Genomic DNA, 20,622 nt, shown 5'->3' on the forward strand with positions numbered 1-20,622 from the left:
CACACACAAGAATATCACAACACTATCAGAGTGGCAGAGGAATGATAATTAATATTCCCTCACAGCCAATATTATATGAATGCAAAAATATTAATATGAAGTACAAAGAATATAAATACCTGAGGCTACTTTCATATACAAAATAATATAAGATTATATCCTTTTGACTTAGTACTACGCACTTAACACACTAAAAATATATATCAGTTTGAGTTAATATGTCACTTTACATATTAGAAAATTCACTTAATACTACACTAAATATACCTAAATATATAGAATGTATATAAATATCTAATGAGATCATGCGATAAATTTAATAATACTAAATCAGAATGGCTGCCATTTCTTCGTCCAGCAATTATATTACAACACACCACAAACAATGAAAACAAAACAAACTCAAACACCACAAAAACGCACGTTTATAACATAATACAAAAACTGGGAAAAAATCGAATCATAATTAAGGCACAGTTATCTGTGATACGCATAGTTTCCATATCATAAACATCAGTAAATAAATAGGTCTTCAGCCTTTCTTTTAAATACAACTACATTAACACTATCTTTAACATCTTTTGCTAATTTATTAAATAACCTATAGGTGCACAATTACTAAAAGCTCTAAGCCCAATGTCTGTGTTATAGCGAGGTTCATATGCAGCCTATGTTCATCTGACACATGTCTTAAAACCACATTTGTTCCTAATCCGACTAACCGTAACAACTGTCTGAGGTATTCAGGTTTACCCGTCATGATTGCCTGATACGTTAAGACACATATTTTTGTGCTGGAAGCTTCCCCCGGGGTCTATGGGCCTCTGGAAGACTCTGGGAGGAGCGAGCAGGGGGGCGCGCGGCCTTGGTCCCCGCCCCCGCCCCGCGGGGCCCGCGGCCAGGCACAGGGCGGGAATTGTTGCCAATTCGCACATATTTTTGCTACATGTTCTTGTATGATCAAATATATACTGTAACGTTCTAGACTGTACTGTTCTGTATAAATATATATATATATATATATATATATATATATATATATATATATATATATATATATATATATATATATATATATATATATATATATATATTGTTACGAATGTGCTGTATGTGTATGATTGTATGTGTAATGTGAGGAAATTGTAGCATGATGCAATGTTAGCTCAGCGTGGTGCAACTCTACTTGTTGGGACAAGAGAGACAGAGGGGAGCCCGGGGCCTCCGGCCACCGGGCAGGGGAAGTGCCAGGTTCCCATTGACGGTACAAAAGTACCATTTTGATACTTTTTGTCGGTAGCGGTACATTTTTACGACATTAAGCTAAAGTGGTACGAAATTATCATTGAGGAAAAATTTGATACTTTTTTACCAATTTAGTAAGAAAAATTATACATTTTCATCTCACCGATGCATTCAGGGAAATGTGAAAAAAAGTAAAAGTCCCGATATAAATTTGTATTTACGTATATATTCTACCGCAGATCAGTGTTTCTGTGTTTTTGTGACCCGTTAAAATCATGTATCTGAGTATACAGCAGCTGATGGGGCAGGGTATACGGCGTTGCCTCGGTGACGCTGAGCCGGATACAAGAGCAAGACGTGTACAGGACCGAGGAGACAAGCGGAAATCCCAACAGCGTAAGTTTTTTTTTTTAAGTACTATTAGGTAATTAAAGACATTAAACATGCTAAAATGTTACTTTCTCGTGATAGTGTGTGCATGAAGTAGCTGCAAAGCTTACATAATATTGAAATAGTACTAAATAACATTTATTGCGCCATGGAATCATAGAAACGATTGAAGCGAAGCTACTCTGACATGATTTATATAACTAATATTCTTGTTGTTTTATCATAAAACAGTTTTGTTTAGGAAGGAGCTGCAGGATAGCATTGTGAAATGGTAGATAATATTGGGGCACTTTCATAATCATTGTCATCATGATGGACAACATTCACTATACATTAAATTATACATAGAATGCCATAAGATCGTTAACTTATCAAAGGCATAGATATTATTTTGTAAGATATGTAATAGATTGTATATCTATACCAAATGTATTGTTTTTCCACATATAGATTAGAATTCTACATTGTCTGTGTTATCTTAATTATAAGTTTTAATCTCTCTCTCTCTCTCTCTCTCTCTCTCTCTCTCTCTCTCTCTCTCTCTCTGTTACCATACAAGTCATCATGCTGCAATAGACACTGCATGCAGACTGTGTACACCCTACATCACTGCCAGACGTAAGAGTAAGAGTTAAAAAAATAATATTTAAGTAATTTCCTCACTATATAAAATATAAATTACCTAAAATTACCGGTTGATACTTGTTTTGATACTTTTTTCAGCCATGTGGTACGTTTTTACATTTTGATCATTTTTTATGGTACGTTTTAGTTTTTTCCACTGGGAACACTGCATGACTGGGAAGTGCTGAGTCGGCTGTTGCGAACAAGGGTAGCTGAGGGCAGGGTTGCCATATACCCAGAAAAGTCTGGATTTCTCCAGAATTTTGTAGCTATTGCCAGAATTCCAGAATTTTGACGAATATATCCAGATGTTTCATGCTTTGCCAGAAAGAATCCCTTAAAACTTCTAAATTTCCAGAATTTACTGTTTAGTGATTAACTGATTACGTTCAGACGGTTCAGTAAATAATCAGACTACCATACACATCATTGAGTTTCAACTACTTCGTGTATAAAATAAATACGGACAGTAGCTGTTGAGTTGAAACTTGAAGTCTTGAACAGAAACATTACCCGTACGCTTCTCGTCAAGACCGTGTAGCGGTGCCAGATTGTCCTACTCACCCTCATATGTTTGGCGATTTCAGAGCCAAATCCAATCTCCTCCACCCCAATAACTGACTTCATATATAGTTATCGTTGAAATGGTTAATTATCGTTGTTTCTTGGCAATAATTCTGGGTCAGAAGCCGGTAAATACGATGATCTGAGGACGATAATCTGGCAACGGTGTCAAGACGGCAGTCAGTCGCCACTCACGAGTCACGGCAGTACTGTCTCCAAGGTGCCGCAGGAGGAACTACACAGTAGGGATTTTGAGTGAAATATACAGAATTACGGTGTGCTTTCGAGGGACTGGCAGCGGGATCCGTGGTGGTAGAGTCTGGTAACATCGCGGAGGTGTGTTTGACCGAAAAAAGCCGGCGGAGAGTGGTGGGGGAGGCGTAGTGGAGGTAATAAGTGCGGAGGTGGAGTGGCCGAGGCGGTGTGTCCATGGCGGCGGTGTCACGTGGTCCTCGAGGCTCAGTCTGACTGCTTCACACCAGACGCTTGATGATTGAGAGGAACTGCTACGATTTTGAAGTCACCCGTTCAATGACCAATAAAATGAACTTTGATATGTACAAGTCGAAGGATCCAGAAGATATGTAAGGTAAGAAAAATTATACCTTTATAATATGTACTATACTGTGTAGCCTATTCCAAATCTCTCTCTCTCTCTCTCTCTCTCTCTCTCTCTCTCTCTCTCTACCTCTCTCTCTCTCTCTCTCTCTCTCTCTCTCTCTCTCTCTCTCTCTCTCTCTGTGTGTGTGTGTGTGTGTGTGTGTGTGTGTGGGTGTGTGTCTATATATATAGATATATATATATATATATATATATATATATATATATATATATATATATACAGAATTTCCAGGACATATCCAGAATTTTTGCCCTTGTTTCCCAGAAAATTGCTGTCAGTCATGGCAACGCTGGCTGAGGGCAGTTGAGGCGGGTGGCGTGTCTGGGCTTAGAGAGTGTTGAGCTGTAGGGATGGGAAAGTACCGTTAATTTGAGTACAGGTAGAACCGGTACCGAAAACTCAAGTACCGTTAGTACCGGTACCTGTAAACAAATGAGTTTTTTTTTCTTAATGAATTCTGATGAAATTCCCAAAAAAAATTCCTGTAAAGAAAACCATCTCTCGTCCGACAACTTAATATCAACTAGAGTAGAAATGCAACGTTTAGGAGCCTTCTGATTAATGTAACATCACTTAGGTTTAAGGACAGACCACCTAGTCTGTACCATGGGGTCTGTGTGGTCTAATTTTCTATGTAAATCTATGTAAATCTCTCTCTCTCTCTCTCTCTCTCTCTCTCTCTCTCTCTCTCTCTCTCTCTCTCTCCATCTCTCTCTCTCTCTCTCTCTCTCTCTCTCTCTCTCTCTCTGAATGAAGTGAATATTTATTTTTTCGAAAAAAACATAGCATGTATAGTTATTATGGATGTACTCGATCATAGTCTAATAACAATAAAAATATTTATTAGCAACCTAAAAAGAAAAAGAATCGGACATGAAAAATTATCCAGTAACTCAATAAATAAATCAAATAATGGAAACAGGAGCTGTGATGGAAACGGAAAGCAGGACAAAATGGTGGGAACTTGGGGAGACGGTCAGCGGGCAGTGACTCAGCGTTCACACACAGGGCCCATACCGCATGGAGGCGGGCGAGCACCGAGTGATCATTAAGCTTCCCGGAACCCAAGTGATCATCGGTACCTGGTATCGATAACTGCTATCGGTACTGGTACCGCGAAGCATCATGATCACTTGGGTTCCCGGCCCAATGATCATGATGCTTCGCGGTACCAGTACCGATAGCAGTTATCGATACCAGGTACCGGTACCTGGTATCGATAACTGCTATCGGTACTGGTACCGCGAAGCATCATGATCACTTGGGTTCCGGGAAGCTTAATGATCACTCGCCGGTACTGGTATCGATAACTGATATCGGTACTGGTACCGCGAAGCATCATGATCACTTGGGTTCCGGGAAGCTTAATGATCACTCGGCACTGCGCATTGCCGTTTGGATCTTAGTGACGCTCGGTGCTCGCCCGCCTCCATGTGGTATGAGCTCTGTGTGTAGACGCTGAGTCACTGCCCCGCTGACCGTCTCCCCAAGTTCCCACCATTTTGTCCTGCTTTCCGTTTCCATCACAGCTCCCGTTTCCATTATTTTATTTATTGGAGTTACTGGATAATTTTTCATGTCCGATTCTTTTTCTTTTTTAGGTTGCTAATAAATATTGTTATTGTTATTAGACTATGATCGAGTACCCACTACCCATATCACCGAGATATCCACTCACTAAGTGGTGATCTCTCTCTCTCTTACCTTAATACAGTAAATATCATTGAGACAAGAATGAGCCATGGGATGACTCAATTACCAAAATATCCAACAAACATATGATGCATGTTGCAAATAATGGGTAATTGCTTAGCAGGAGCAGTCTATTTGAGATGCATATTACTTATTTCCTGTGATATGTTATGATGCTTTTTAATGGGGCTCTGTTTATTACCACAATAATTCAGCTATGAAAGTGCTACAGCAAATTTACCCCAGAATTCACTATAACAAGCACTGCGACATATATTGTCCAGCCGTCTTCACTCCCAAATCTACAAACTAACAGACTCATTTTAACCTAGTGGATGGTAACCTAACTCTGCTAAAATTGTAACCTATAATTGCCGCTGGGGATAGTAGCCTATCGTTACAGAGGAGAGTAAACTGTCAACCCAAGTATGAGACTCACCAAATCAACTCTAGTGCTTTCATAATTGCTTCCTGGTGATAACTAACTCAACAAAAAAAGACATGATAATTTACCCAGTAATGAATAGTTTGTGTCTTTAAAATAGGTCGCTAAAATCTGCTAAACAATGGCAAAGGGACACCCAGAAATATGTTCAGGGAGATTGGAGGGCAGAGAAAAAGACAAGACAAGAGAAACTTTGGGGGTGCAGGACCTGAAACCTCATCAACGGTAAACGGGTGGGGCCCGGCCCATCCTTGGTTGTGCTAGTGGTCTAAGGTATTACAAACTACAAATTAAGACTAAATTATTCACCGAGCATGTATGAGTACCCAGATTACCCCCTGGTGGATCTCCTGCGAGCATTTCAAGCCCTCCATATATATTATCACGAGTGTTTACGGCAGGATATATGATTCAGAAGTGTAGGAGTTCACAGTCACTACTAATTCAGTGAATGGTATTATATACGGTTGACAACTTGACACGTCCTTATAAAGCAATGTTTTGATAGCACTGTGACGTTTTGTTCATTATTTTGGCAGCGGGTCTTCCTCTTCTTCTTCATTCCTCCTTGTGTTGTGGAGAAAATCTGCCCTACGGACGGGTCGCGATATCTTACGCCATGCCTGGAGCTGCCGTAAAGTTACGGTGCCGGAAGAGTGTCGTAACTGTTTAGTGAATAGCCCAAAGCAGCCGAAAGTTGCCTTAAGACATTTTTGTGACTTACGAACGTCGTAACTCGTTAGTGAATCCTGGCCCAGGGAAGTGAAGTCCATAGGCTGGAGTGCAGTGGGAGACAGCAGTGGTGACTTGGTCGGGCGGTGCAGCCAGGGAGAAGCAGCAGGAGCCCAGACACGCAGCTTTCCCAGTGAGACGAAGGACCAGCGTGAGGTTGAGAAGGCGAGGTGTGCGCTCTGTGGTGGTGAGCTGGTGTCTGCCTTAGCCCGCCAGCCGGGCTATGACGTCGGCTCGGAAGTAGGAGGAGCCAGGGCGGAACGAGGCCGGCAGACTTAACAAGGCCGGCAGGGCGTAGTTACCCCTCACACGGGCCCCCAAACAAGAATCTGCTGGAAGCAGATTACACCAAAAGTTAACAAGACCTGCTCAGAAGGTCAGCACCCAAATTATCTTTGCCTGCCACATGAACGACTCTGAACTTGTAGGCTTGAAGAGACAAAGCCCAACGAAGCAGTCTATCATTCTTTCCTTTGAATGTTGACAGGTACAAAAGAGGCTTGTGATCTACCTCTAAAATAAACTCCTTACCGCGTAGGTAGAAGTCAAACCTGTTGATGGCGATGACTGCAAGGCACTCTCGTTCAATCGTGGAGTACCTTGTTTCACGGTCGAGTAACTTCCGACTGGCATAGGCGACGGGATGTGGACAGTCGCTGTAGTACTGCAGAAGGAATGCTCCAATCCCGCGGCTGGAGGCATCGGTCCTCAGAACGAAGATCAGCTCCGGGTTCGGCAGACGAAGCACTGGTGGCGAGACCAACTTATCCTTGAGGTGTTTGAACCGCACCAACAAGTCTTCACTCCAAGCCAACGGTTCGGGAACATTCTTCTTGAGCAAGTCTGACAAAGGGCCGGTGTATTCAGCTGCCTGCGGGATAAACATGAGGTAAAATGGCAGAAGCCCAAGGAAGGCTTTGAGAAGTTTCTTGGTGGTAGGTGGAAGCATGATGGTGATGGCATCGGTCTTGTCATGCTGAGGTTGAAGATACGTCCCGTCGACGATGAATCCAAGGTAACGAATGGAGGGGACTCCGAAACGACACTTGGATGGCTTGACGGTGAGATGATGTTCCCTCAACCGTTCCAGGACTCCTCGAAGAGTTTCTAGATGCGTGGACCAGTCCTTTGAATAAACAAAAATATTATCGAAGTAGAAGGAGACGTTAGAGATCCCACCAAGCACAATGCGCATGAGGCGTATGTAGGTAGCACAGGCAGTAGAGAGACCGAAGGGCATGCGGCGAAACTCCATCAATCCTAGGTGGGTTGGAAAAGCTGTGAGAGCTTTGGCGTTGTCTGTGAGAGGTACCTGGTAATACGCCTTGCACAGATCCAACTCGCTGAAATACTTGGATCCTGAGAATTTATGAAAATCCTCGGTAATGTTGCAGGTGGGTTCAGCATGAATAACTGTGATGGAATTTAATTGGCGATAGTCAATAGCCATTCTGTAGGAATTGTCTGGTTTCCTTACCATCACAACAGGAGAACAGTGAGGAGAGGACGAGCGTTGGATGATTCCTTGCTGGAAGAGAGTCTCGACTTCTTGTCTGAAAGATGGCTGAAGATGAACGGGGACGGGATAAACCTTGGTTTGGACTCGGTCGGTCGTGGTGAGAGTGATGTCGTGTTCTAGGGTAGTGCAGTGACCTGGAACATCTGAAAAGACATCAGCAAATTCTCTGAGGAGATCTTCAATGTTGGCGTTCTGGTCCCAGGTGAGGGATTCTCCTACCTGAAGCTTTCCGGTAGCAGGGACCTCTAAGGAACTCTGTGTCGTCGGGAGCTGAAAAACTTCGTTAGAAACTTGCTCCTCGATGACTGCGGGTCCATCTTTCCCAGGCGCCGAGAGTGCTTCTAGGGTGGCAACTTCATCCAGGACCTGTATACACTGAATTTGGGCCCTGCGATGGTACTTTTTCAGGATGTTGACGTGGAAGACTTTAGGTCCTTGGGGAAGATCAACGAGGTAGTCTACTTTACCCCTTTTCTGTAGGATCCGGTAGGGGCCCTTCCAGGACACAAGGAGCTTGCTGGTGTCGCTGGGTAGAAGAACGAGGGCCTCGTCTCCTGGGTTGAAACTCCTACCTTGAGACTTGAGGTCAAAATAAGTCTTGTAGAGGCGGCGGCTGACTTCAGCGTTCTGGGCGGCGATCTTGCTACATTCCTCCAATTTATCCCGTAGCTCCAGAACGTACTGGAAGCTGGTCCGTTCTTCCTGTTGAAGGGTCTTGTCCTCCCAAAGGTGGCGCAACACTGAGAGAGGACCACGGACGCTGCGACCATAGAGCAGCTCGAAGGGCGAGAATCCTGTCCTGTCACTGGGAGTTTCTCGGAGGGCAAACAGAGTAGGTGTTAAATACCTGTGCCACTCACGTGGTTTCTCGCTGCAGAGCTTCCTCAGGATGGCTTTCAGGGGCCCGTGCAGCCTTTCAATGCGACCGTTGTCACTGGGGTGGTAAGGCGTAGTAAAGATCGGCTTGACCCCCAGTAGTCGATCTAGTTCTTGCATCAGGGCTGAAGTGAATTGGGTCCCACGATCAGACAGAACTTTACGAGGGATGCCGACTCTGGAGAAGATGGTAAGAAGAGCTTCAGCAACTGAGATAGAGTCGACATCCTTTAGTGGCAGGGCCTCAGGGAAACCTGTGGAAAAGTCGATGAGAGTTAGGATATACCTGTGTCCGGCTGAGGATGAAGGGGAGAGTGGTCCAACCAGATCAGTGGCAACACGAGCAAAGGGCTCGGTAACGATGGGCATAGGCTGAAGGGGGGCTGGTATTACTCGCCCCTTTTGAAAGAAGCGCTGGCACTTGTCACAAGAACGGCAGTGTACTCTGATGTCAGTACCCATCCCAGGCCAGAAGAATTGATCGGCGACTTTCTGTTCAGTCTTGCGATGGGAGTAGTGACCAGCTAAAGGGTTCTCATGTGCTACATTTAATACGATGGGTCGGCACTTACGTGGAACGACCAAACATAATTTTCCCAACCTCTCTGGACGCCGTGAAGTAAGGCACTTCCGGTAGAGGAGTCCTTCTTGGAAAAGGAACTGAAAGGTGGAGTTGTTGCGAACTTGGTCAATCTCTCCCGTTGCAGCCTTGGCTCGTGCGACGGCCAGAGTATCGCAGGACATCTGAAGACGACCAAACTCCTCAGGGGTGACGGACAGTGTCTGGAGATCAGGAAGATGAAGGGGAAGAAGGCGCTTCGTCCTAGCCGTCGAGGCTCGAGTCTCTACTACACACACCTGTGGGGAAGTTGAAGAGAATAGAGAGTCAGGATAGACAGGGGATGACTTGGCAAAGCTCTGGGCAGGAGGTGTAATAACGTTGGAAGATGAGGGAAGTATAGCGGGTTCAGAAGCAGGAGGCTGAGGACCGTAGTCGAAGGCAGGGTATGGCTCCTTAGGGACCCGTACCCCAGGGACATCGCCAATCAAGACGCTGGCAAACTTGATGGGAGCCCGGACTACGTCAGTCCAGCCTTCAAAGTAGGGACAACTGACGTAACAGTGGAGAACAGGGAAGGTGTCAACCCGCCCCAGGTAGTCGGCCACTTGACACTGGCGGCAGTTGGTGAGGTCGGCATCAGGGAGAACTTCGTCGGCCACGACAATGCAGGTACACCCAGAATCCCTAAAGATGGAAGAGGTCCAAGATCCATTAACAGTACCGGCAACAAGGGGTCGAGGAACACGGTGCTCAGAGAGGCAAAATCCTACCGTGAAAGGTTGAGATGGAGGACTCTCTTTGAAGGCCCGTGGATTCTTGGGACACCGGGGCCTAATGTGGCCTAACTCACCACAGCCATGACACTTGATGGTGGAGGAAGTAGTCGGTGTGGATGACGTGCGAGCTGGTGGTGACGTCTTCGACGGGGGCTTCAAGTGTCGGGGAGCAGGTTTGGCCGAGGATCGACTGGAGTAGTGTGCCGTGCTCCAATCATCAGTTAGCTGGACTGCGCTGTCGAGAGACGAGGGTCTGTGCTCTTTGATAAAAGTGCGGAGGTCAGGACTCAAAGAAGCCAAGAACTGGTCCAGTACCATGAATTTCTTCAAGGAATCAAAATCTGCCGGAACCTTAGAAGCCTCCAACCAGCTCTGGAATAGACGGGTTAAGTGAACAGCAAACTGAGTATAATTTTCCCCGTCTCTAATCTTGGCAGAGCGGAAATCGAGGCGATATCCGTCTGAAGTCTTCTTGAATCCTGCCAGCAAGGACATTCTCAGCGCGTCGTAATCACTGGTAATCGCAGGAGAAAGAGAGACGTACAACTCTGCTGCTTTTCCTGTCAACAGACACCCCAACCTGACAGCATATGTATCCTGGTCGAGCTGTAACAGTTCCGCAACTCTCTCAAAGCGAGTGAGATAGGTAGCTATATCCTCTCCGTCCTGGTATGCTGGTAACTTGGGACGAGCAGCTGCCTCAGGGATGGTGAGAGTGGCAAGCTTACCTTGCGCGGACAGACGCATTCGCTCAGTTTCAGCTGTAAGTCGAGCAAGTTATAACCTTACTTGTCGCTCCGCTTCTTCTTTCCGTTTTTGTCGCTCCGCTTCTTCTTTTCGATCTTGTCGCTCCGCTGCTCGTTCTTCCCGCTCGTAGGCCTGCATCTGGATGACATATTGTCCAACGTCTGTTTCCGAGAAGCCTAATTCCACAGCCTGCTTCTAAAGTTCCTCGACGGAAGCCATTTTTTTTCTCTTTTTTTTTTACATTGCGGCCTATTGCGCCGGTAGGCCTCTTCCCGGTGGATCCTGATGGTCGGTCCAAGGGTTCTTTTCGGTGGGTCCTGATGGTCGGCCCAGCCCGTTCTGGCGCAGGCGAGTGTTTATAGTGGCGCCATCTTGCATTGGCTCATGCTGCCCTCCCAGAGCTCATCTTTGATCCTAGAATCTAGAGTCCGAGTTGATAGGTGGTCTTCTGGACAGCATGTGGGTAGTTTTAAGCCACTCGGCGGCTGCTGAAAAATCCCAGCTTGGTGGCACCGGGCGGGGATTGAACTCGCGTCCTCCTGAACACGGGGCCGTTACTCTGACGCCTCAGCCACCGCCTCCCCATGGTAAAGACAAATGTAACAGAAATGAAGAAATACCAATACCCAAAAGAAATACCAAAACAGTCAAAACATAAGGAAACAACACCTCGCTACAGCCGATAAACACAACGTGGACGGCAGTAATAAGACTGTAGAAAATCTGTCAGTCTTGACACTGAAGCGATAAAAGAGATTACTCGCAGTGTACAAAAAAAGTATACAAAACAGTACACAAAAACATCAACTTACAGGAAAGGACGTCTGAAAGGAACTCACTTCCGGGCCTCAGACAGTGAGTGCGCGCTCAAGGCGACTTCAAAGCTGTAATCCTTCCAAGGGACTGGAACAACAGATTAAACAATTAATCAGACATGTCCAAAGGCAAGAATCCTGGCGAGGTCGCCACATGTGAGGGAAAACGGGAGGCCACGATCTCTCGCCCTCATTATTAAGATGTAATAGCCACGAATGCCCTAATAGCCCTTTGGAGAGGAAAACAGCACAAAATAAGGGTGAGTGTATTAACACAAACAAAGACAACAAAATGACCACAAAGTAATCAAACCACTCTAGTGTGCAAAAGGGGTTGGCCTGCTGAGTCACCGGGGTTGGGTGCACCGGTTGTAATCCTCTCAGCTAAAGGCCAGGGAAGTGAAGTCCATAGGCTGGAGTGCAGTGGGAGACAGCAGTGGTGACTTGGTCGGGCGGTGCAGCCAGGGGAGAAGCAGCAAGGAGCCCAGACACGCAGCTTTCCCAGTGAGACGAAGGACCAGCGTACGTGAGGTTGAGAAGGCGAGGTGTGCACTCTGTGGTGGTGAGCTGGTGTCTGCCTTAGCCCGCCAGCCGGGCTATGACGTCGGCTCGGAAGTAGGAGGAGCCAGGGCGAAACGAGGCCGGCAGACTTAACAAGGCCGGCAGCAGGGTAAAATAAAGCATACAGGGTATTCTTACCAGAAACGAAAACGAGTGAAATTGGCGCACCCCACAAAGTGACGTCACGCATATATAAGGGTACAGTACGTGTCTCATTTGGCGACAGTTGACTCGAGACCGCGAGTGCGGTCGGTACCCGGTGGTCAGCGCAATGGTGCAAACGTGTGCAGTACGCGGCTGCAAATCAAATGCTACAAATGGGAAAGAAAATAGAGTGCATTTTCACTCATTCCCTAATACTGATGAAGCCAAGAAGAGGTGGATGCTATATATTATATAAGACGTTAGTTAGAGGAACTACAAGTATATAAATGTCCCCCCAGATTTAAACCCGTTTTCTCATATTCCAGGCTCAATGCACGCATGCCGTACTGGCGTAAATACCTTCGTCCTGTTAAGTTTATAGCTAATAATTATAGTGTATTATAAGTTGCAAATTTATAAATGCCAATACTTTTATTTATTATACTCTTTAACTAATTTGGGATAAAGGATATTGACACGATTAGTTGAGAGAAATCGGTTATGTGGCACTGCAGCATTCTCCCCACAAAGCGACGTCATCTTCCCTGCGCAACTTCGGGTGGTCGAGAATACCCGGTATGCTTTATTTTACCCTGGCCGGCAGGGCGTAGTTACCCCTCACATCGATCATAGTCTAATAACAATATTGTTGTGCTGGAAGCTTCCCCCGGCGACCATAGGCCTCTAGAAGGCTCCGGGAGAAGCGAGCAGGGGGGCGGGGAGCAAGGCGAGCCGTCCGCGCCCCGTGGGGCGCGGCCAGACGCCAGGCGGGAAGTGTTGCCAACTCGCATATATTTTTGCTACATGTTCTTGTATGATCTAAAATATACTGTAACATTCTAGACTGTACTGTTCTGGATACATATAGGAGAAGAGGGCGAGAGAGTCCAGCCCCAGGCTAGTGGTAAGTGAAGAGTCAGAGTGAAGTGTACTACTAAGGAAGAATATTAAACTACAGCAGAAGCTGTGCAAAATGTTTACATATCTCCCTCCCACGGAGTCTCCTGACGGCGACACGGAACCCAAATAACACGTCCGGCATAAACATTGGCGTCAGGAGTGTAGCCATTTGTTTTTTCGCCATGGAGACTCGATCGTTCCCAAGCTGCCCAGAGGGACGACATGTTGACTGAACTTTTGGAAACCTTGAGACTACAAGGGGAGAAACAAGAAAGAGCACACCAAGAACTCAAAGAACAACAAGAAAAAGCACACCAAGAACTCAAAGAACAATAAGAAAGAGCACAGCATCAACAAGAAGGAACACTCCAAGAACTCAAAGAACAACAAGAAAAAGCACACCAAGAACTCAAAGAACAACAAGAAAGAGCACAACATCAACAAGAAGGAACACTCCAAGAACTCAAAAAACAACAAGAAAGAGCACAGCAACAACAAGAAGGAACACTCCAAGAACTCAAAGAACAGCTAGAAGATCGCTTCACAGGATTACAGCTACAGCTAAAAGCAGTACAAGATGGAAGTGAGTCAGTGCGAAGAGAAATGACTGATGTGACCACGAACTTGGGACAACGCCTGATAGAAGTGGAGAAAGAACACACAAATCTTCAACAAGAGATGGAGGTGGTACGGGAGACGACACACAAAGAAATATTAGAAGTAAGTGCCAGAGTGAAGGCCCTTGAAGACTGCTTGGCTGGAAACGGACAGCCAGTGCCTTCAGGGGATAGTTGTATCCAAGATGCTTCTCCTACGCAAGTCCGGGGTAGTTTGAGCCCTGTTTCACCTGAGTTTGTCCCCGCAAGAAGTTCCGCCAGCCCCATGAGTCTGCTGGGTTCGCCTGTTAGAAAGAAGCCTCAGGAGTTTGATGGCAAGGTCTCCTGGGAGGCTTACCGCGCTCAGTTTGAGCTGTTGGCAGCTCGGAACGGATGGGATGACCAAGAGTGCGCGGTACAGCTGGCCACCAGCCTGAAAGGGGCGGCGCTGGAGGTCCTTGCTCAGCTCGACAATGCGACAAAGGGCAGCTACAGCGGGCTGGCACAGGCGCTGGAGCAACGATATGGGACCAAGCACCAGAACGAGCTCTTCAGGGTTAGGTTCAGAACCCGCAACAGGAGGCGCGGCGAGTCTCTTCAGGAACTCGCTCAGGACCTTGAGAGCATGGCGCACAAGGCATACCCAGGTGCCACCCCTGACCTGCTGACGGTTTTGCTGCGTGATCAATTCATCGATGCCCTGGACAGCCCTCAGCTGAAGATACAAGTGAACTAAGCTAAGCCAACATCAATGCAAGAAGCTCTGGCACGTGCCATGGAGTTTGAGTCCTTTGTTAGGTCTAGCTTGTCAAGCTTCAGGGACGACTCGACTTCTGGCTTTAGGGCACGAAAGGGCGCTGTCAGCGACACAGACAGGTTCCAAGGAACGTGCTGGTACTGCGAGAAGATTGGGCACAAGGAGAACGAATGCTATAAGAGGAAGAAGGAATATGAAGGTGGCGCTAAGAAGAAGCCCAGAGAAGGACCCAAGTGCTGGACCTGTGGAGAAAAGGGGCACTGGAAGAATGAGTGTCGGAAAAATGTGCCCCCAACGAGGGACCACCACTCGGGAAACTAAGAAGGACTGGTTCACGGGGGCAACGACCAGTCTGTCCTGTACATGCCCCGAAGATATCAATGTGCAGGAGAACCACCATGACGAGCTGCCAAGTGGAGGGCAAGGTTGACGGAGTGTTGTGGCCTGTGGTCGTCGACACAGGCTCGGAACGCACATTTGTGCGGCCTGACGTGGTGAGTCATCGTCGGCTTCCTAAGACGTCGCATCGACTGTGCGGAGTCACTGGACACTATGCAGAGCTCAGAGGCCCAGTGGACGTGAAGTTTGAGCTCGGAGGAAAGGAAGAGTCCCTCTCTGTGTACGTGGCTGGCATGAACGAACCCTGCATCCTAGGTATGGATTATCTTGTCTCCCACAGGTGCGAGCTGGACTTCCGCGCTAAGCAGCTGACTGTAGGAGGAAGGAGGGTGCCACTGACGACTGTGCACAAGGAGGGCCTGCCAGTGACAGTCAAGCGCACCACCATTATTCCTCCGAGGTCAGAGATGCTGTTACCCTGTCAAATTACGGGTGCCCCCCCGGCTAGTCTGTGTGTGGTAGAGAGTGGAAGTCGATGTCCGGTAGAAAACGGGGTGATTGTAGGCAGTACTTTGGCAGACCCTACTGTAACGGAAGTGCCTGTCGTCGTGGCCAATGTCTCCTTCAGCCCAAAGAAAATAAAACAAGGGACCATGGTGGGGTTGTGCCAAGAGATCGACCAGAAACCAAGAACCTGTGTCTGCAGGAGAACCCTGACGAAGCCCCAGGAGGAGCTGCCTGACTACCTGCGCGACCTGTTTGACAGGAGCTCCAAGTGTCTAGAGGAGCCCCAAGTGGAACAGCTCAGGGAGCTTCTCGTGAGGAATGCAGATGTGTTTTCCACAGGAGACCTGGACTTGGGGTGTACGGACCTGGTAGAGCACCACATCGACACAGATAGCCACCGCCCAGTGAAGCAAGCTCCTCGAAGGATGGCACCAGCCCGTCGCAAGGAGATGGATGAGGTGATGGATGATCTCCGGCAACAGGGGTTAATCGAGCGGTCCAGCAGCCCGTGGGCGTCTGCTGTAGTGCTCGTCAGGAAAAAGGACGGTTCCCTCAGGTGCTGCGTGGACTACCGAGCCCTCAACGATCTCACCATCAAGGATTCATACCCACTCCCACGGATCGACGACACGCTCGACGCTTTGGTGGGTTCCAAGTGGTTTTCAACACTGGATATGAAGTCTGGGTATCACCAAGTCAAAATGGTGGAGCAGGACAAAGAGAAAACAGCCTTCTCCTACGGTCAAGGCCTGTGGCAGTTTAAGGTCATGCCCTTTGGCCTGTGCAACGCGCCGGCCACGTTCGAGCGGCTGATGGAGAGGGTGTTGGAGGGACTTCACTGGAAGACGGCACTCATCTACCTCGACGACGTGATTGTCTTTGGCCAGACCTTCGAGCAGGAGATGGAAAGGCTATCAGAGGTTTTCGCCCGGTTTAGAGCTGCACACCTTAAGCTCAGCCCGAAGAAATGCTGTCTGTTCCAAAAGGAGGTCCAATACTTGGGACACATCGTGAGCGAGGCTGGAGTACGCACTGATCCTGAGAAGGTGGCTGCGGTAAGGGACTGGCCGACACCCACCAACGTGAAGGAGCTGCGGAGCTTCCTCGGGTTGAGCTCATACTACCGCAGGTTTGTGAAAGGCTTCGCTACGATTGCTGCACCACTGCACCTCCTGACGAAGAAGGGGCGCAAGTTTGAGTGGACAGCGGAAACTCAGGTTGCCTTTGAGAAGCTCAAGGCCCTCATCAGCTCGCCCGTACTCACCTACCCAGACCCCTCTAAGCCTTTTATACTGGATTGTGATGCCAGTGATGAGGGGATTGGTGGAGTGCTGTCCCAGGCATGTGCCGACATGAAACGGGTTGTGGCTTACTTCAGCAAGAAGCTCACCCCAGCCGAGAAAAACTATTGCGTGACCCGGAAAGAACTCCTGGCAGTAGTCAAGAGCCTTGACTTTTTCCATGCTTACCTGTACGGTGCAACTTTCACCATCTGCACGGATCACGCCGCATTGCGGTGGTTGAAGTCACTGAAAAACCCTGAGGGCCAGCTTGCTCGCTGGATAGGTAAACTAGAGCAGCATCACTACACTATTGTGCACCGATCTGGGCTAACACACGGTAACGCGGACAGCTTGAGCCGGCGCCCCTGCCTACCTGAGTGTCAACATTGCCTCCAGAGGGAAAGCGTCCAGAATATGTGCCGCCGCACTACAGTGGAACAGACAGCGGAGGTGCCATGGGAAGACTTGGGAAAACTGCAGCGGGAGGACCGAGATCTGAGACCAATTATGGAGTGGCTGAGTCAGTCGTCAACGCGACCTGGGTGGGAAGTAATCTCGAGAGAAAGCCCTACCACCAAGAATTACTGGACTCAGTGGGACACTCTTCGGATGGACGACGGGGTGTTGCAGCGACGCTGGGTCTCTCATGATGGTCTTGACCGCTACTGGTCCACGGTGCCACCTGTGAAGTCCCGGGAAGGCGTCTTGAAAGAAATGCACGACAGCATCACCAGCGGACACCTTGGGGTAAAGAAGACACTGAGTCGCCTGCGCCAAAGGTTCTATTGGGTTGGCATGAGGAAGGACGTGGAAGAATGGTGTCACGTGTGAGGTGTGCTGCAAAGAAGGGCCCCAAGAAGCGTCACCGTGCCCCATTGCAACTATACCAGGTTGGAGCCCCCATGGAACGGGTGGCAGTGGATATAGCAGGACCCTTGCCTCTGACGACGAACGGAAATAGATACATCTGCGTCACAATGGATTACTTCACCAAGTGGCCGTAAGCCTACGCCATCCCTGACCAGGAAGCCACTACCATCGCCAAGGTTTTGGTGGAGGAGTTCTTCTGTCGCTTCGGTGTGCCTAACGAGCTCCATTCCGACCAGGGAAGAAATTTTGAGTCAACAGTCCTTGCTGAGTGCTGCAAGCTTCTGGGTATCAAGAAGACCCGGACCACCCCTCTGCACCCACAGTCAGATGGAATGGTGGAGAGGTTTAATTGGACGTTGGGCCAGGAGTTGGCCAAGTAGTGCAACAATGATCAGTCTTCATGGGATCAGAAGCTGCCTGCGCTTCTCATGGCCTACAGGTCTGCCGCCCACGAGACTACGGGGTATTCACCGGCAAAGCTGATGTTTGGACGTGAGCTGCGATTGCCGGTGGACCTACTGACAGGAAGGCCTCCTGGGGAAAGCCTTCCAAGGGACGCCTCCAGTTTTGCCCGTCAACTAGAGGAACGGCTGGAAGAGGTGCACCATCAAGTCCGAGGTGCCTTGGAGTTCTCCGGGGAGGCCATGAAGCGCGGTTATAATATGAGGGCAAGCCACGTTGACTTCAAGGAAGGAGACCAAGTCTGGCTTTACAACCCGCAGAGGAAGAAAGGACAGTATCCGAAGTTACAGAGCCCCTGGGAAGGCCCTTACACTGTGCTGGAACGCCTCTCCGACGTGACTTACCGAATCCGAAAGTTGTCCACGTCAACCGCCTATGGAGGTACCACGGTCCGGGAAACTACACCTGGAACAACTACAGACACCCAGCAGCCGACGAAAACGCAAGGGACGTCCAGGACCGAGAGGAGGTCGACGACGACATAGGCCTTCTGGACCTTTCAGCCGAGGGAGATAACCTCCCGGCTTCGGCAGATGTTCCAGGGACACCCCAAGAAGCGGACGACGACGAGGCGCACCAGGAGACAGACGCGCAGGAGGCACCGAGCAGAAGACAGAGACAACGCAGGCGTCCACAGCGATACGACGATTATTATGTTTTTGATTAATTCTCTTAAGTTTGTATATAGTTAAGTGTGTGATCGGGACGATCACAATTAAGAGGGGGGGATAGTGTTGTACTGGAAGCTTCCCCCGGCGACCATAGGCCTCTAGAAGGCTCCGGGAGGAGCGAGCAGGGGGGCGGGGAGCAAGTCGAGCCGTCCGCGCCCCGTGGGGCGCGGCCAGACGCCAAGCGGGAAGTGTTGCCAACTCGTATATATTTTTGCTACATGTTCTTGTAGGATCTAAAATATACTGTAACATTCTAGACTGTACTGTTCTGGATATATATAGGAGAAGAGGGCGAGAGAGTCCAGCCCCAGTCATAGTAAGCTAGTGGTAAGTGAAGAGTCAGAGTGAAGTGTACTACTAAGGAAGAATATTAAACTACAGAAGCTGTGCAAAGTGTTTACATATCTCCCTCCCACGGAGTCTCCTGACGGCGACACGGAACCCAAGTAACACGTCCGGCATAACAATATTTATTAGCAACCTAAAAACGAAAAAGAATCGGACATCAAGATTTATCCAGTAACTCCAATAAATAAATAAAATAATAAAATAATGGAAACGGGAGCTGTGATGGAAACGAAAAGCAGGACAAAATGGTGGGAACTTGGGGAGACGGTCAGCGAGGCAGTGACTCAGCGTCTCCACACAGGGCCCATACCGCGTGATACCACATGGAGGCGGGCGAGCGCCGAGCGTCACTAAGATCCAAACGGTATCGGTACTAGCGACAATGCTCAGTGCCGAGTGATCATGACGTTTCCCGGCACCCGAGTGATCATGAGGCTTCGCGGCACCAGGTACCGGAACCGGGTGCCGCGAAGAATCGATTCTTCGCGGCACTCGGTTCCGGTGTAGCAGGAAATTTTTCCCCCCTGACTGAAATTCCCCCAGGGAAAATTAGCCTAGGATCGATATCTCCCCGGGAAAAGCAGCCTGGGCTGTTATTCCCCCGGGGGGAATTTCAGCCCTAAGATTTTTTTCCCCCTATAGGCCATTTCTCCCCTCCTTACATAGAAACTATTTTAATGAATTACATAATCAACGGTAAGTTTGACAAAATAATAGGAATTTTTTCTACATCAGAATCATATTAGTTTATGTAGTCTGGTAATTTACTGGTACTTGTGTAGTACTAATAATGTGTTGAATTTATATGGCAGAGTACTCACCGATAGTATGTAGGCAGCACATCATTATGTTAAACCATATCATCCGTCATGTTCCGTAGTTACTGATACTATTTCATTATTGTCTACGTTGGAGTCAAAAGCAGTTTCAGATAGAACAATGGTGATGGCTCATTATACTTGTCATAATCAGATTATCAGGATCATGGTAAAAAATAAGTCTTTATTGGAGGGCTAGATAAAAAGTACTTAAAAAGCAATTAAAAATAACGGATTTTTGGGGAGTGTTCATTCATTTTATCCTTTGTCTTTTTGATTGTAGGATTGGATTACACTTAAGACAACTCCATGAGGCCTTATAATTTTGTGTTGTTCCAAGGCAGGAAGTGTGGTACCATTCAAAACATGATTCGCACTCGACCACTTCGCGTCCATCTGCCGTAATTCCTGTACATTCTTGACATAGCCATGCCCTAGGAATGTCGTCCTCCTTTGCCTTTAAGTGTTGCATGAAGCGTTGTAATTGCATCTTCATCCATATATTTGTAAACACATTTAAGTGTTTGTCTTCTCATGACAAGCATGCCAGGAAGCTTCTCTGGTTTTGTCTCTATTTCATCTTCTGTGACTTGTTTTCCTTCTGCTTCCACCCTTCTGACAGCTTTCTCATCTGCAAACATGAGTAAAATTACTTTCTCTTCTGCTGGAATATGTAGGACTCCCGTTTGTTCAGGATATTGGTGCTGCTCATTCACAGATGCGTTGCACGGTTCTGCTCCAGTGATGTCATCTTCTT

At 47.8% G+C, this 20,622-nt stretch overlaps 1 protein-coding gene across 1 annotated transcript; it reads right to left on the minus strand.

Annotated features, from left to right (window-relative positions):
• Positions 1 to 6,427: 6,427 nt before the first annotated feature.
• Positions 6,428 to 10,974, minus strand: LOC126992144 (uncharacterized). The gene is made up of 2 exons (XM_050850800.1): positions 6,914 to 10,974; positions 6,428 to 6,646 (listed from the first exon to the last, which is right to left on the minus strand). The coding sequence occupies exons 1-2, from the start codon at positions 10,792 to 10,794 to the stop codon at positions 6,613 to 6,615; spliced, it is 3,915 nt and encodes a 1,304-aa protein (XP_050706757.1). The 5' UTR covers positions 10,795 to 10,974; the 3' UTR covers positions 6,428 to 6,612.
• Positions 10,975 to 20,622: the final 9,648 nt, after the last annotated feature.

The sequence above is a fragment of the Eriocheir sinensis genome, unplaced genomic scaffold (genome assembly GCF_024679095.1).
Source record: "Eriocheir sinensis breed Jianghai 21 unplaced genomic scaffold, ASM2467909v1 Scaffold408, whole genome shotgun sequence".
NCBI lineage: Eukaryota > Metazoa > Arthropoda > Malacostraca > Decapoda > Varunidae > Eriocheir > Eriocheir sinensis.

Coding starts and splice junctions, on each gene's coding strand:
- LOC126992144 (XM_050850800.1), bottom strand. CDS start 10,794: ATGCGTCTGTCCGCGCAAGGTAAGCTTGCCACTCTCACCATCCCTGAG. Junction 6,647..6,913: donor TTACTCGACCGTGAAACAAG/GTACTCCACGAT, acceptor ATCTGCTTCCAG/CAGATTCTTGTTTGGGGGCC.